The sequence below is a fragment of the Lepisosteus oculatus genome, chromosome 3 (assembly GCF_040954835.1).
Source record: "Lepisosteus oculatus isolate fLepOcu1 chromosome 3, fLepOcu1.hap2, whole genome shotgun sequence".
In the NCBI taxonomy this organism is placed as follows: Eukaryota; Metazoa; Chordata; class Actinopteri; order Semionotiformes; family Lepisosteidae; genus Lepisosteus; species Lepisosteus oculatus.
In genome coordinates this window covers 54,299,689-54,316,992 of record NC_090698.1, presented here as the reverse complement: position 1 = coordinate 54,316,992, position 17,304 = coordinate 54,299,689, and the positions used below count along the sequence as shown (strand labels likewise).

The window sequence follows — 17,304 nt, the reverse complement described above, 5'->3', positions numbered from 1 at the left end:
GAGAAAAGGATACTTAATGGGGGTTAACAAATAAAATCCAGTTCCGTATGAAAAGTAAATAATTTTTCCTCAAATTAGTTGATTTCCGTACACTGCCAAGATTGTGCAGATATAAGGTAATACGCCACTGTGCATAAACCTGACAACGTATCAAGTCGAGCCCATTCTCATCCACCCCAAGGAGTTAAAAGCATATTTATAATACTGTAATCAACTCTGTAAGATAATAGTTAAATGGTACATATACATGCTTGAGTTAAAAAAAAATCAAATCTAGTCAAGAAAAAGGAGTGGTTTAAAAAAAAAAATCAAGATGTATTAGGCCGGTATCTGAACACAACAATCAGAAATTCTTCCACTTTTCCAATGAAAAAAAAACTCAATTCACAAAGTTATGCAAGAAAAACCCAGCAGCAACCAATCGTGATCATTTTCTGATCAATTTGACAATATAAAGGGTCTTCAGGAAATGAAGCAGAGCAGAGAGTGGTTTCAATTGTCTGAAAGTGATACTTCACAAACCTCATTAGCTTAAATACCTCTTCTGAAGTACTTTCAGGTCAATCTGGAGGCCTCAGTCAATATCTAAGCACTCTGCTAGATCCAGTAATACACAAGGTAAAGCATAAAAGATTGATATTCATCTGTTAATGGTCATGTGGCTTCTTAAGTGATTGTGGATAGAATTGCTTCCCTTAAAAAAGGCTATATCAGACCAAAAGAAGTTTCAATCCATATTACTGTATTTATAACTTTTTAGAACTTTTAGATTCTGCATTTAATCCAGGATAATAAAGCAGTAGACACACATTTAACTTGGTAACTGAAGGATTACCCACCTGGCGCTGGTGGTGTATGAAAGGCCACTTCTCGGCTGTAGGGACTATAAACAGAGTTGCGGCAGCTCCGAACCCTGAAGGAATACATGCTGCTGGAGTCGAGGTCACAAACAACTTTGCTGTTCCCGTACACCTTGTCACTGCTCTGCCAGGAGGTCTCCTCTTCATTATCCAGCTTCTTGTACTCCAGGACGTAGTGGTCAGTAGGGGAAGAGTCCTCTGGCAGCAGCCAGCAGATCAGTCCTTCATTGTAGACGCGACTCAGAGACTGGTCAATGACTGGCACATCAGGAACTGAGAGAGAAGAAAAACTGTAAGAAAAGCTCTGGACTGCAGACTAAGAACACGCATATTAAAAAACACACCTCTTTAACTTTATATATTTATGTCCAATTAGCCAGTTAAATCCGAGTTTTTTTTTCTTTAAAAGTATTAAAAAGATATCTTCATAAATTAAGTACGTGCACATGTGAATATCTTTTTCCAAAAGTCGTGCTGTTGAAAATCATGAATCCTTTATCCTTTGTGAATGAGGTGCTCTTCCCAGAGCTCCATGCTGAAATCACCTTAGACATGGTTGCTCATGACACATCAGCAAGTTGAGCAAGAGGTCATTTTTGCGCATGACCCTGAGCAAACTTGGATGTTATTATCTACATCATACAGCTACATTGGTGTGCCACATACTCGGTGCATCATTTATCCAGGAGTTTCCATTTGTTTGTCCACTAACCATAATTGATATAAAACAAATTACTAATACTGGCATTATTCTCAGAACTGTATTTCCAAGAGCCTCAGATACGTAAATCCCCCTTCATATCAGGTACCCTTTTTTTTAAAAACAAGTAACTCATGTCTAAAACTTTGGAAATGAATTGTGAACATACAATACAGAATGGCATGTTATAAATGTGCTTAAATCACAACTTCCATGAATAGTTCTAGGTGGTGATGCAACAGAAATGGACAAGAATATTCATTTTAGTCAGTGTACAGGCCGTTATATAAACAACCTAAAATCATACTGAATAATTGTACTCCTCCTTTACTGGTGTTTATGTGTCGATTATTCTGGAGATGTCAAAAAAACTAACTGAAGTTCTAGTGTGTCTTGCTGCTTTCAAAGACTGCATGTAGTTGCAAAAACATTGCTCTTTATTTCTTCCTTTTGTTGCAATGCTTTGATTGAGGTAAGAGGATTAAACTGCTTTCAGGTAGAAATTAATGGTTGGCCATGTCTGTCAGCTCTCTCCAGCAGTCTGGAATCCTTGATTTTGCAAATTAAAAGACCAGACAGGATACAGAAGAAAATTATACCATTTGATTTGTTTCTATTTTCATTTATAATTAATTAGTTTGCAGACTTGGCAATGATGCCACAGCTGTCTTGGGGTTATTTTCCAGCACAGAAGGCATCATTCACTGCTAGTTAAATACAATAGAAACCAATGGATACTTGCCTGGAATTCTAGTGTAGCCAGTTTAGTGTGTATCCAAAAATAAACTAGTTAATCTTTAAACAGAAATAATAGCATAAATATAATGACATTTATGATATTTAATTTAAACTGGGATTTGTTACAGAACACTATATTAAGCTCATGATATCATAGGCTGGATCGCACTCAAATTGTGAAGTTTTAAATGTTTTTCCACCGAAAATCAAACTGGCAGACGATACATTTGTTTTTTAATGGTCTATTCCTGAACTTCAACAACATATCTAAAATACCTCAGAAAAAAATACTAAATGTTTTACAAAGACAGGAGCATATGTAACCCACGTTTCAATCCACAAGGCATACATTTATCATTTGTGCTGGTTTGTCCTCGTCGGAAAACCTTGCTTGAGAATAGGACATCACTTCTTAGAGCTCCAGAGAGTGTTCTCATGTAACCCTGCTGATCAGTCTCAACCCCTGTGCTCTGGGGTAGCCATCGAAAATGGACTAGAGAGCACAGATTAGGCTTTGCGCCTATGTTGTCTTAGCTTATCACGAGGAATCTCAGTAAAGATTCACAATCGCGCCAGTCGTGGTTCTTTTGCAGGATGAGACAGCTAAAAGCTAATTTTGATTAAGCCGATTAAACCTCACACTGCATTACTCCTTTTTACACACAATAAATTAATTGGATTTTATTTTTAAAAATCATCTTCCCCTTTTCCAGGGAAACCATTTTAATACCACTTACCCTTGACTCTTGCCCTAGATTATAAACATTCATTAACCACAAATAGTTGAAATATGAAGTAAGTTTGCTATGTCTGACCTTTATCTGAACAAGACTGCCAAAAGGTGGCACATAACATAATCCAAATAATTAAAAAAGATATGCAATAGCGTCTGATATGTACAATACATGTGAAATTCCCATATTAAGAAAACTAAATATCTTTTAGCCTTATTTAATTAAAGTGCCTCCAGCAGTGCAGACACAAGCAGGCTGAAAAGAATTTGATGACTAAGGAAAACACTCACAGCAGTAAAGTCTGGTTAAACAGATTTAAAGACATGCCAGAACTCCGAGCCGAAAGGTATCCAAGGAAAGTCTTACCTCCTCTAAAGCACATATCCTTCAGCATATTCTCTTCCTTGGAAACATCCAGCGCAAAGTCCTCAAAGGTAGGGTCTGCAGCTGGATGGAAAGTCTTCAGGGACTCAGTTGCCTTCTGGATTCTAAAAGACGAGACAACAGCACTTCGGTTTTTTGACAGACTTAAAGAGGTTTCAGATGTGATGACACGGTTCCAAAATCAGAGGTAAAATAAAAATTGCACATCCTAATGAAAGGAAGGATAACAAAATTTCAGCTAATATAAGCATCTAGTAATACAAAAACTAGAATCTAAAAACTATGCATGAAAAATTACAATATTAAGGTCTTAAATTCATTTTACGAATTAGAAGACAGAGGAATGGAATGCAAGAATAAATAATCCTCAAACGTACACTTCACAATCCCATCGGAACTGTATTTTGATGCACAAGGCAATAAAAATTAGTACACTGAAAATAAGGATTCCATTTCTTGCATGGTGATCATAGCAGCAAGCAAGGATAAGGCATCAGTTTGCCACTGAGAGATCAATTATAGGATTAAAGCAAAGAGCATCAGGGCTATAACTGTACTTGATTGAGAGTTCAATCAAGTCTTGGAGCAGCTTCCATTATTCAAAAGCACATGGTTAGACAGTTGCCACGTGTAATACACAAATATTCAAGGATGTATATCTTTACGATCACTGTAAGCAGCAATATGCACAACATGCTTACACTACATAATTTCACAAATAAGAGAAGTGCATATATCCACTGTCTAGCTCTGGTTCACTGTTAACTTTTAAATATAACATGAAAAATCATTGGAAATCAAGAAACTATCAAACCTTTATCTGCCTGTATGTTATTTCAATTATTTTCAATTTTTAAGCCATTCATTAGGACCCTGCCCATCTCCAACACAAAAGTCTAGATTGCCTACATCAAAGCACTGATTAAAAACTGGGCATCACCATGACTAGAATTATGTGACTCACGTGAAGATGAAAACATATTATGTTTGTATCAGTAGTAGTGTATTAGAAAAATGTTCTGGGACACCAGGCAATTTAGATGGGACCCTATCTCCTGCTCACGTGTAAGGAACTGAACCATCGTGCTTCATCTTATTTGATGGGATTACTGCATTACTATAGTCCGACACTTAATCCAAGACCTGCTAATTCAGGTCCTCTTACTATACCAAAGATCAGGCTCCACATAATGGGTGACACAGCTTTCTCTTGTACAGCTTCCCATCCGCAGAACTCACTGCCCGGATACATTAAAGACTCTGTGACCGTTTCTAAAATCACTTAATTTCATTATAGCTTTTAAAAGTACCATTTTGCTTAATTCGGTTTTATTGGTCAATTAGCTGTGCTCCTCTTCTACTAATGTGTATTACACTTGCACCATTTTAAAATACTTTCAAAGCTTTTTTATAAAGCACTTAAAAAATAAAACCCATCAGCCTGATACATTTTAGATTAAAATGTTCTTTTCCTTCCAAAGTCCGTTATCAGTGGTTACTTGCAGGGTCACTATGTTTTACTATAGCATCTCCTTATTAGCAGAGATGACACAGCTTTAAAAAGCAGATCACAGAAACCAGTCATTGACCAAAGGAACAAGTTAAAGGTTAATTCCATGCTGAAAAGAGAAGAAAGGAAATGCAACATTTCGGCTGTGGAGCCTTCCTCTGGTGTCACAGGAGTGTCCAATCCCATCCAATGTGCCTACACAGCACTCACGACAAAGTATATGGTGTGAATATACTGTGGAAAGGTATTTAATAAATTCACTCGACTTCCCAACTATAGTGACTACACTTAAAATAAATTGACAGAGGACATCTTCCCTTAAGTACATAAAACCAATTTAAAAACATGGGAAATATTAAATGTAACCTTGGAAATTTCCTGAATTAACTTCTGAAGGAAAGCAGTTAAGAGATGAAACCAGCTTAACCATCTCTTTCCTAACCTGGTGTGCAGTTGCTTTGCAGTCTGGACAAAGCAGGACTGGTCCGTTTCCTTCAGCACTTCCTGGGCATACCCTACCAGCCCACTGTTCTCCAGCATGCCCTGGTACTCCTCCATCTGACTGCGCAGCTTATCCAGACGCCTGGTCTTCGAGACCTCAATGGACTTCAGCATGTCCGTCTTCCTCTCTTGAATGATGTCAAAGAGGCGCTCAAAATGCTCATTGACTTGCCTTTCTGCTTGCTCTCCATTTTCCTAAAACCAAATCCCAGCCATTGCGAGGAATTAAAATGCGAGACATACTTATTGCTCTGACATTTCTGAAGCTTAGCAGATCTCGGCAAATAGAAGACAACAGAAACACGAGATACAGGGGGAACAAAAACCTAAAGCAAACTAATCCAGCACAGTAACAAAGACTTTAAAAGGAGGTCAACAAATCTTTTATCACTGATACCTAACCTTGGTCTGAGAAATGCAGCTCTAGTTAGAACAGTCTCCGAGTCCTAAATTAAGGTAACCTAAATAAAACATTAAGATTTGGCCTAAATTAAACTTTTACTAGCTGGCCTGGTACAAATTTAGCATAACAGCTCCTGATGCATCTTTACATTCCCCTAATTGTTGACTTTTATAAGTGTACCTTTTTTTGTACAGGTTCTCTGACATCTTAAAACTTTTTCCACTAAAAACCTTGAACAATCAGGTTTTGGAGCACCATTTCAAATCTTGTAAATGCTACTGTAAAATTGTACAACTTGTTTGTGTCCTGCACCTCTCTCCTGATCTGCACTGATAATGTATACATAAATTTATGAGCTGCTGTAAAGACATGCATAAATGATTGCACTGGGAGGCACGAGGTGAACCAATGTGTAACATGAAGATTCCTTCAGCTGTTATCCTATGCCACTGTCCCAGTTCTGGAAGTGCACATTACAATGAAAAACATCAACATATCAAAATATAATTTCCCTAAAGTTATATTTACAGCAGTTGTTGCGTGTAAGTTTACCACACATTGACTAAAGCAAATGATTACGCCATGCTTTTTATACCCTTAAACAAAACTGAACTGTAAATTAAGGCCTTCTATAACGACTCACCCACCCCTGTTATTGTTAATAGGGATATTAGCTACTCAGGTTCTCTACTCCTGTTGGATGATGACCATAATCATTATTTCTCAAAGATTTCGGCAGAAACGGAACTGCCTGGCTCGTTTAACTTTAGTAAAAATATTTTAGATGGCATTGTGATGGGATTTCCTCTTCAGGCCCATCTTGATATTTCCACGCACTCTTGGACAGCTAGGATCAAAGGTGCCAAGCAAGTCGACAGAGGAGGCTTGGAGTCTGGCCACTTGTTGCATGGGGGGTTCCCTAGAGGCAGTTTGACCATCCTTTAGGGGTCCTAGGAAGGGTGTTACACTAAAGGGAGAATAGCTATTTTTATCCTGGCACTGTATTTGTGAAAAATTGCTTTTCAAAAAGAGTAGCTTGAAAAAGACACTACAGACAACAGTCTTGTTTTCAGCAAATGTTTAGTCTTTTTCTACCGAATCAGATTGTTAGTGACATCAACTAAAGATTATGTTCTTTAAACTCAGTTCTGTTTTGGCTTTTTATTCAGCCCCCAGTTATGAACTCAATATAACCCTTAGGTCTTGTTGATAAGATTAAGTACGTTGTACAAAATTGACCACCATGCTGATAAATAGCTCAACATCACAAACACGACCCACAACTGCAACTGATGAAAGTGTGTTAACTTTAGTGTGAATTAACTAAATTTTATATTGGTGGTAGGGAACAATTTTGATCTTTGTCCTGAAAAAAAAATATGGCTTGTAATTATTACTTGTAATGACAAATCATCTCATCTTTGAAAATCTAAGCATTTTAGAAAGATTAATATTTTTACCTTACATAAATGACATTTCAGATAGCCATTTGAAAACACACAAATCCCTATAACATGCAGTAGGCCTAAAAGAAAAGTAACAAAGGCTGCAAATACAACCACAGAGAAGTTCATGCATAAACTTGCAAAGATTCCTTTGAAATAATAGATTTCCTACATCTTTCCTACCAGAAGCATTTAACCGTAATTCTTTAAGTGATTGGATTCAAAAAGGTTTCGCTTAATGAAGATGATTGCCTTCATATCAGACATTGTCCAGACTGATTTAAGTCTCAGGCACATCTCTATTTTTGCCTAGGAGGCTGTACCTCAAGTTCACTGTTGAATCTTTCCATGATGTATATTGTTTTTTGGGGTAACGACAAAAAAGAATTACTCGAAAACTTCATTTAAATCATCACTAATTCAAAATGATGGAAGAGAAAAGTTCCATACAAGGTAATCATTGACAGAGTCGCCTTAGCTTCCAGGCACAATGCAAATCCCCCAAACCTGTTACCTTCAGCAGGCAAATTCTTACTGTCCCCATTATAAACTACACAAACCAATATTTTTCATACAGAAATTATTCAAATAACAGCTAACCTATTGCTTATTCTTCCAGCATGAGAAGCCCTCTGACTTATCTTGATTTACATGCATTTGCGTTACGGCACTTCCTCTTCTATTTTTAGCGCTGGGTACAGACATACTTTCTGCTTAGGATTTTCTTTGTACTGGATTATGCACACACTGATGAAAAGTCTAAGAAACTGAAAGCCATCAAAATCCAAGTTTTCTTTTTAACATTCTTAAACTAGTGCAGTCTTTCAGTGGATTTTCAAGGATAGATTCATAGCTAAGATATGCAAGACTAAGGTTCCTACTTCTTCCCCACTATTAAATTATCATTGATTCTTGTAAAAGTAGAACATGAACAAGTACAGCCAATGTATAATTCTCATCCAATAAGACTATGCACTATAAAATATATTATATTTACTTCTATGCAAAGTAACGTAGAGGCCAGATGCACATACTGTAGGCATTAGCTCTGTGGTTGCTCAAGCAATCACAATATTTTGTAGATAATACCAATATTTTAAATGGGTGTACAATACAACACAACTGTTATAAAGCAGTTGCAAAACACACTAAAATAAGCACTAAATGCAATTTTGTTCTCCGTATTCATGAAAATCTGTTTCACTGAATGCTGAAGACATGTTCTCCTTAACAACATTATGAAGCCTTCATTGATGGTAGGAAATGTTTTATTAATGTTAATACATGCTAAGTTGAGAGCCCCATATAATACTGAAAAGCTGACATCTGTGACTATATAGCACGTTGCTGTACAGTACATCACAAATGAGATCAGCTCCTTGATTCTGCAAGGAAAGCTAAACATTTGATCACAGCCTGCAAAGACAATAAGTCTGCAAATCAAATGTACTTTTGAAATTATAACTTCACAAAAAATGCTAAGGAAACAGATAAGTTATTTGCACATAAATGTTGAATGTGAACTCTTATGTAGAATCCATTTAAATTTCACTTAGAAAGCTTAATATTACCTAGAGCAGTTGCCATTCATTGAGGGAATATATTGTCATCACAACTTTGTTTTACGCATCTTATTCCTTGAATATTTCTTTGGAAATGTCAGTATATACACCGGTATATCATTAAACAGCCAAAGAAATTAGGACCAAATTACTTTTGGGCTTTTAGAAGAAAATAGCCTAGGAAAGAGTGCCAATATGGTATTCTGTATCCGTATTCAATGAGATTCATACCTCTGTCTGATTAATCAAAACCGACAGCTCAGTGATCTGGGTCTTCACTTGGTCCTCTTTGCTGATTAGGTAATGGATACTCTTGGATAGTTTCTCCTGTTGGCAAAGAAGAACATCAGGATATGGAACTCACATTGGAGGAAACCTGATCATTTTGTTGAAGCTGCACAACATAGGGACAGATCTATATTGTTCTGCACACCACTGATAACACAGGAAACACGAGAATCTCAAAAGAAAATGAGGAAGTTTAAGAAATAAACTGGGTCACAATAGACGGCATATACATCATTCAATTAAATAATCGACTAATTACTAAACAAATGGGCTACCTGGGTCAAATGGCCTTCTCTTGTTTGTAGCTGCTATTGTATTCTTAGGTATGAGCTGTCAATAGTAAGGGTCATATTAAATTGCAAAACGAGGGAAGAGATCTCTGAAACCCAACCACCCACTGAAACTATTCTTACAGTTGTGAATCTGTAAACATGTAGCACATGGTAAGCTCTTAGTCTGAACCGCAGGTTTATCACTGAAACCAGTGTTTATCCGAAAGCTATCTAAGAGGTATTTGATTGTATTCGTAATTCATTTTCTTTTCCCCCCCACCATGGGAACACACAGTTTTTTATTTACAGAGATCCATGTTATACAATAAATTAAAAAAAAAAACACAACACAAATGGCACAGGAAACTACATGCACAAACCCATTAACTGAGGGCAGGACTGTCTAGGTATGTTTTCTTCATTGTGGAGTCACCCAGAAAGACCTAATGGAAGTTGCTTGTATGGTTTGGAGTATGACTCAAAAAATATGACTTCCAAAGTGATAAAACAGGAATGAGATTTGGGAATTCTTAACAGCCTGCAGGGTTTGTAATTTGCACATGGGTTGCAATTTCAGATGACAAATGTGCTTCTGAAAGTGCAAAATTGATTAATATCAACATGATGATGCATTTATTAACTTTCATGTTTTCATTTTAGAGAGCATACCTTAAGAATCTTATAGGCATTGGTCATGGATGTGACTTTATGGTTGGCATGAGAGCCGCCGAGTTTACAAAGATGACAAACGGGTCTTCGGCAAACTTCGCAGTACATGTTGACTTTCTCCATTTCATGTTCTGGACACATCAGCACCTTAAAAAATAAATTTTGAGAACAAAACCAGATATTCCTGAGAAATTTGAATCAGATTAAAATACAAGACTAGATGCATGCAAACGTACTCACTTGTAAAACATATTCTAGATCAGCCCAAAGCCAAATGCCCTAAATTCCTAGAAGATATCAAACTTGAAAAAAAGGGATCTTTGCAGACACAATGGTCATTGTGCAGTTTTTCTCCCCTCCATTTTTGGGCATTTCAATTATTTCAGCTTCATGCACTAAAATAAATACAAGTGAGCAAAATTATGAGAATAATGGTCTGCTTTTATATGATTGACCAATCTTTGGGTGTAAAGTATTTTTGAATAAAGGCTTGTGAAATACAGGAGGTGGCTAAGCAGTCCATAGTTTTAGTAGTAAATAAAAAATATTCAGCAATCTGTGTACCCAATATGATTCTCTTCATTATACTCAAATTAAGCGCTTTGCAGCCTAAAGAGGAAACAAAACTAGGCTCCATTTGCCAGCATGCAGACAATGAGCCTTGCTTTTTAATTGCTCTTGATTATGGAGCAGATGCATATTGGCCTGCTGCTAAAGTCCCCCAATTGCCAAACAAGACGTTTTCAAAACAATTCAAGTCTCTCTACTTTTACGTTCCTCACAGAATGACATTTATACAACAAATTGCAATACATGCAAACATCATTTTAAAAAAGATAAAACTGGAGACAAGGATTATTTACATTTCCAGTGAAGTTCCATGCTTGCAAACATCGTGTAACTAACTTTTAAAGTACAATGACAATGGTGACATTTGGATTGAATCTCAATTTCCAGAGTAGGATTCACCGAGTGTGCTGCAACAGTTCTTAAACTATACAATCTTGAACAGACAATAACCCTAAACAACTTATGAATAAACAAGAATCCAAGTACAAAGCTTTTACTATATACTAGTGACACCACACAGGGTCAGGCATAGTATTCTTAAGATTCAAGAAGGCTCCACAGCTGAAATGTTGTGTTTCTCTTCTTCTCTTTTCAGTATGGAATAAACATTTACTTGTTCCTTTCTAGCTAATTTATATCAATAATCTAGATTCTGGCATAGTAAATTTAATGAAGCTTGCAGATTGATCCTGTTATTTTGGCACTAACACTAGAAGATGCAAAGGAAATCCCGAGACTGGGCAAACCTGTTGGAAGGCCCTTAAATGTAGAAAAGAATTGTACGCGAGGAACAAAAACAGTTTAAAACAGGAAGGCAGGCTTGAAGAAGCTACCTCGGAGAAAGAGAGATGTTTACATTGATACATCATTTTTATCTGGCGGACAACGCAGAGAGGTCATAAAAAAAAACTCACAAATGTTGGGACAAAGGCATTAAAAGCATAGATTTGAGGGTTCCCCCCATACACACACCAGGTAAGGTCAGAGCTGTACAATCATCTCACCAGATGACCTGAGCTCAGGATTCCCAAAGGGCTGGCATTCAGGATCAGTCTGTCAGGCTGCTGGGGCTCTCTCTGCTCACTGTGACCCCCGTGTACAATTTGTAAAAAGACTGCTTTGGAACCAGTTCAGAAAAAGAACAATCTGGTATATACCAGAGGAGTGTCTTGATCCTTGAGGCTGAAGGGACTACATATTTCAATCTTGAACAAAAAGAGATGGGACTGAAATGTTAAAAATCTTCAAAGGCATTTCATAACCCCATGGACATCTTCAGAATCAATGAAACATGAACCAAAAAAAAAGGAAATTAAGGGAAGAAGTGCATTTAATGCTAAGAAAATACGAAGGTATTTTAGAAAAAGGGTGTGGGTGTCTAGGAAAAACCTAGTCAACCGTGTTGTCAAGGATGGCTCTCTTTCAAACAGCTGGATGATGTTCTCAAACCACTAAGCTTCTAAAAATCAAAAGTGAGTACGATGGACTGAATGGCTTCTCATTTCATTGTCCCCTGTACACAGTGAATATAAGCCTACAGGCTTACTGAAATAAGTGAAGAACATTTTCTTTGCCCTCCCACAGCACTTGGAGGATGAGACAGAAGCAAGCCACAGTTAAACGACCTGCTACAAGAAAGTTCTGAGGGTGAAGCCATACTCTAGAGGACAGGTTGTCAAAGGTCACATATGGTTAAACCAATAAAGGTTTACTGTACAGTACAAGTTGAGTACTTGGTAGTTTAAGTCCCCAAGAAGTGGCCAAACATTCAAGCATATTCATGCTCACTCAGCACTGGTAGTACCCTTGATGTTATATACAACATCAGACCCCACTCAGAGTGCTATAGTTCTGTCTTCTATAACTAAAAGCCAAAGTGCTCGCACAAATGATGCCAGGCTCTACTGTGAGCAACAATCCTAAAAATAGGATTGAGTCATGAAAATAAAAGACATCAATAAGGCATCCAGTTTTTATATACATCATCATTACAAATAATTGCCAACAACAAGTACTTTATTACTGTTCTTACAAACTAAAGTATTAACCCTAACAAAGATGCAATAATAATATCTGGATGACACTGTAATAGCAAAATATGATTTAAAAGGTTTAAGGAGGTAAACAAGATCTTAAAATAACACTATGGTGTTAAAACATTTATCTGCCCGTATAAAGCAAATGTGTACTTTTTCATTTGAAGAACTGGAATAGACTAAAATTTCATCTACCCATCTTTACTCTGCCCCATACAGGGCAGTGCAGCCGGTTTATCTTGATGTTATCGAAAGGTAACGGAGCCTTTATCAGAAGCTCACAGAGACAAAGCACTACACCTTGACCACGGTGATCAACAGTTTAGCTCAACAATCTGCTCTAGACAGATGTCTCCCTCTCGGGGCCACAATGGTTTATGGAGGCTGCAGCTCTGTGATATTACCTACTGATCAAACACATGCAGTGATCTTGAAGATGAATGTGCCATTGAGAGTAAACAAGATCCATAAATTTTCCATTTTCTGTCAAATGTAGCAATGAAGCGGTCAAAGAGCGATAAAAAAAACAATACAAAGATTTTCTAATTGTCAATCTCACTGGCAGAATACAAGGAGTGATTACAGTCATCTGCTACATTGCTGGGTAAGAGTACAGTTATATCAGAGTTATGCAGGCACCATAAAATTCTTGTTCAGAGTATTTCATTATATTGTTTAAAGGCCAATCTCCAATGATCATCGGTTACTACAAAAGGCATTTGCTTTGCTTTCTTTTGTTTGTAGAACATTAACAGCTGAAACTCAGCAAAAAATCCAAACAGTTTGGCTCTGTCAAGGCCAGCTGCCGTCTTCAATTTTCTCGAGTGATTATTCTAATTGACCTACAGGCGGATTTCTTACAAAACGCCGGCAAAACTCTGGGAGACAGAAGCCCATAGATGTACATTTCAGGTGATGGAATAGCAAAGTAAAAGTCCTGCACAATACCCAGAGGAGGAATTCACAAAAGAAACATGCCTGCACGTGAATCTTTTTGCAACCACTTATTTGACAATCGAGTCAATGCAAAGGAAAAAAAAAACAAAGAGAATCAAGGTGATAAAAAAAAATAATTTGCAGGCTTGCTACAGATTATAGATGTGTGCTGTCAGACAACCAGATGGCCAGATCTGATGTCCAGACGGAAATCCCATAGTTGAGTAATGGAAGAGGGATCTTATTACGGTAAAATCACTAACTGCAGCCTGAATGCGTTCTAAACAATCTGTTCATGTCACAAGTGCATCCTAATCAATGTTAAATTAATAGTTTTAATATTTCTTAATTATCATTTGAAGTAAAATATTTGTTTCGTAGAAGATCATGATTATTTTGAGCAAACCATGCTCTATGATTAAGATCAGCAACTAGCTATCCAAGCAAAGAACTAAGGAAGCACACATGGCAAAGGGACTGATACAAAAAGCAGGTCAGGCCTGCAAACACGCAGCAGCAGGAACAAAGTAACACCCTGTCCGAGCACATCTGGAACAGAGCCGATTACAAAGGCTCCTGGAGAAACCGCAGGTCAGGAACAAAGGTCTCAATTCGGTTTAAAAATCAACACCAACTGCCATCTGACAAGTAGGATAAGAACACATATAAATCAAACTGGCAAAGAAACTGCAGCGACATGCTCCAAAAAGGATACAATATTCTCTTGCTCCATTTGAGCACATCTCCTTGCAACGCATACCTTAGAACTCTAGGTTACAGGCTGTAGATGTTGAAAGGCTACTTGAATTCAGGAATTCAATATTGCCACCACAACTGCACTGGTTAGAAACCCCCTTTCAGTTTAAAATGTGAAAGAAATCACTTATTGTAAAGTGAGCATTAACAGTCTATATTACTAAACAGAAACTACCGATATATTTTTTGCAACCATTTGCATCAATTTCTACTGCATAAAGATCTGATAATACAATAACACACACAGGAGGGGAAAATGATAACTCTTTTTGAAGGTGTTCCAATTTATCCTTTCTGTAACCTACAGGCCTAGAAACATGGCACAACCCACCGATCCATTATTGGAAAGCTACTGTACGTACTCCTGGTTAGGGATTCTTACAACCTGGAGACAAGCCAGTGGGCACAGGTACAAGCCAGGACAACAACCCGGACAGGACACTAGTTCATTGCAAGATACACACAGGCATACAGGAACAATTCAACTACACCCATTAGTGTAGCCAGCATGTCTTTGGGAGACACCAGAAAACCCAGAAAAAGTCTGTGTGGATACAGTCCCCTCAGAATACATATCCCAGTTTATTAAAATTAGTACCCAGCCAAAACCTAACTCCTTACAATTGTACTACAACTGTAGTGTTAAGCAAGTATTCCTAAAGGCCACACAGATGCCAAACTGCCAAGTATGAATCTTCAATGACAGGAATACTAGATATCAGCTCTAATTAAATCATGGCAGCATAACTGTTTTTTTTCCCACACTGTTATTATAGAAACCAAATTCAAGGAATCTGCTTTGCCAGAAAAAATCAAAACTGTATATGACAGCTCTGAAGCAAACCAGTGCTGGGCTTTCCAGATACTAGGGGGCACACTGATTAAACCATTACTGTACACTGGACTTCGTGGGTTAAAGGGCGTGATAGCGACTAGTACCTTGGGTCTGAAGTTGGTGGTGGGGCCCACATACTCGTGCTGGGCTTTAGGAGTTCCCCAGGGGTGGTGCACCTTGAAGCACTCGTTGCAGTAGCTGGCCTTGCAGTCCATGCAGCTCTTGGTGGCCTCCTGGGGAGGCGCTTTGCACAGGTTACACATGATGGCCACAGCAGCCCGAGCGGCTTGCCTGTACCTTTCCACGATGGCCTCCAGGGTGAAGTTTCGAAAGAGCATGCTGATACCTCGCTCGCCGAGATCGATACCGTGCTGGCATCCCGGACACGGAAACATGGTAATCCGAGGAGTGAGGGAGTTGCGTTTCCATCCTGATGGGGTACTTGACCCTAATTACACAGAACAGCGAAAGAACAAATCAGAGGGGGGAGAAGGAGTATAGAAACAGGGGCTATAAAACAACATTCTCAGGCACCTCAGCTGACCAACTCTTTCACGCAGGCTTTTATAGACAGAAAGGGCTTTTAGTAGTCAGTGATCTGACCCAGGGAACGCACACCGATTAGAAGAGATGTAGTTAACCTGATTTTCAAGAGTTAACTTTCCGGTTTCTTTAAGATGAAAATTAAAGAAAAAAAAACCTCCAGGCTGAAAACTACAGTATGTTGAATTTCAATGAAGCATTGTTTCCAGAGGGTGTGTGCGTGTCAGGTGGGGGTGTCAACAATGCCTGAAGTAATATGATTACTTCTCATCCTCCAAAGGGGCTTTGACAAATTTGGCATTGTTTAGAACAACAAATTAGAAGGTCTTAAGGCATTCTGAAGACTACTGTAGGGGGTCTTTTTGGAACCATTACCTTGATATTAAATCTGGTTGTGAATAGGGAATGAGATTAGAGTATAAATTTACAGAGTACTTTATTCCATCCTAACAGCAGTAAGATTTAGTTTCTACTTTCTGTTTTGATTCTTTGAAAATTCCTGCGAAGCAGCACATACTCCTTTCCCTCCCCATCTGATAAAGCCCCAAAACACATCTGAAGTCTTGTAAACTGTTGTAGATCAACAACAGATAACAGTCTTCTTTTTCTTCGATGATCAATTTAAGATTTGGGGCCCCTCAATTCCAACAGAATAATAATGAAGCAGCTTGAAGTTAGTTAAACGTTAATTATTTCGTTTTATATAGAATCTCTCCAATTTGAAAATAAAAAGCCACAAAAGAAAAGGCTGATGAAGCTTGACTTGATAAGATTGAGACCTTTGAAAATACATCTCTGCAATTCATTTCACACAAAATGGGACTATGGTAAGAGGATTTTGGCTTCTCACTGTCTTAAACATTCTTTTTTCAGTAGAATCCAGTGTCCACTGTAACAAACATCCATCTTTCAGATACAAGGGCATTATGCCATCATATGTTTACAGAGGCTGAGCTTATACAAGACAAAACTGGTCTTTGCCTTGATCAACATAAACTGCATGTCAGAACACTGAAATACACTGCAAGCACAAGCACACAACACTGAGCAAAGCTAAAAAAGCAAGCAAAAAAAATGAAAACTAGCAATGCATATTACATCGCCATTTTTACAGCACATCAGCGACAAACAAGCACATAATGGACATGCTGTGAACACAAACATGGTTATTCAGACAAGTGTGATCTTGTGTGCCATGAAGAATGACTTGGTAGTGGTCAATTGAAGCAATGTCACATAATTAAAATAATAATGGTGTACTTAAGACTCTTAGGTATGCAGGGCAGGGAGGAAAATTGCGGATACTGCCCGCATCACAGTGAGCTACGTCCTTCTGGTGCATCTAGACTCAGATGTGCTTTACAGTGCAGAGAAAAGGGTCAAATCAGATACAAAAATAAACTATCTCATGACGGCAATAAAAGGTGTTTGTGCATTCTCCGTGGAAGGTGCTTTAAAAAAAAAGTGGACACATATTTTATGTTATAAATCTGCAAGACATATGTAAGAATTTAACCCCAAGGCTCTTAGAAATGTTGATACTGTAAGGAAATAATTAAAAA

The 17,304-nt window shown here is 37.8% G+C and overlaps 1 protein-coding gene across 4 annotated transcripts in view; it reads right to left on the bottom strand.

Annotated features, from left to right (window-relative positions):
* Positions 1-17,304, bottom strand: part of trim36 (tripartite motif containing 36) — a 34,386-nt gene that overhangs the window by 6,366 nt on the left and 10,716 nt on the right. For all 4 annotated transcript variants that reach the window (XM_069187255.1, XM_069187257.1, XM_069187256.1 and 1 more), the window contains 6 exons: positions 15,304-15,647; positions 10,067-10,213; positions 9,069-9,164; positions 5,369-5,622; positions 3,399-3,520; positions 840-1,133 (listed from right to left, as the gene is read on the bottom strand). In XM_069187255.1, the coding sequence (XP_069043356.1) occupies positions 840-1,133; positions 3,399-3,520; positions 5,369-5,622; positions 9,069-9,164; positions 10,067-10,213; positions 15,304-15,647 (1,257 nt within the window). The remainder of the gene's footprint in view (positions 1-839; positions 1,134-3,398; positions 3,521-5,368; positions 5,623-9,068; positions 9,165-10,066; positions 10,214-15,303; positions 15,648-17,304) is intronic.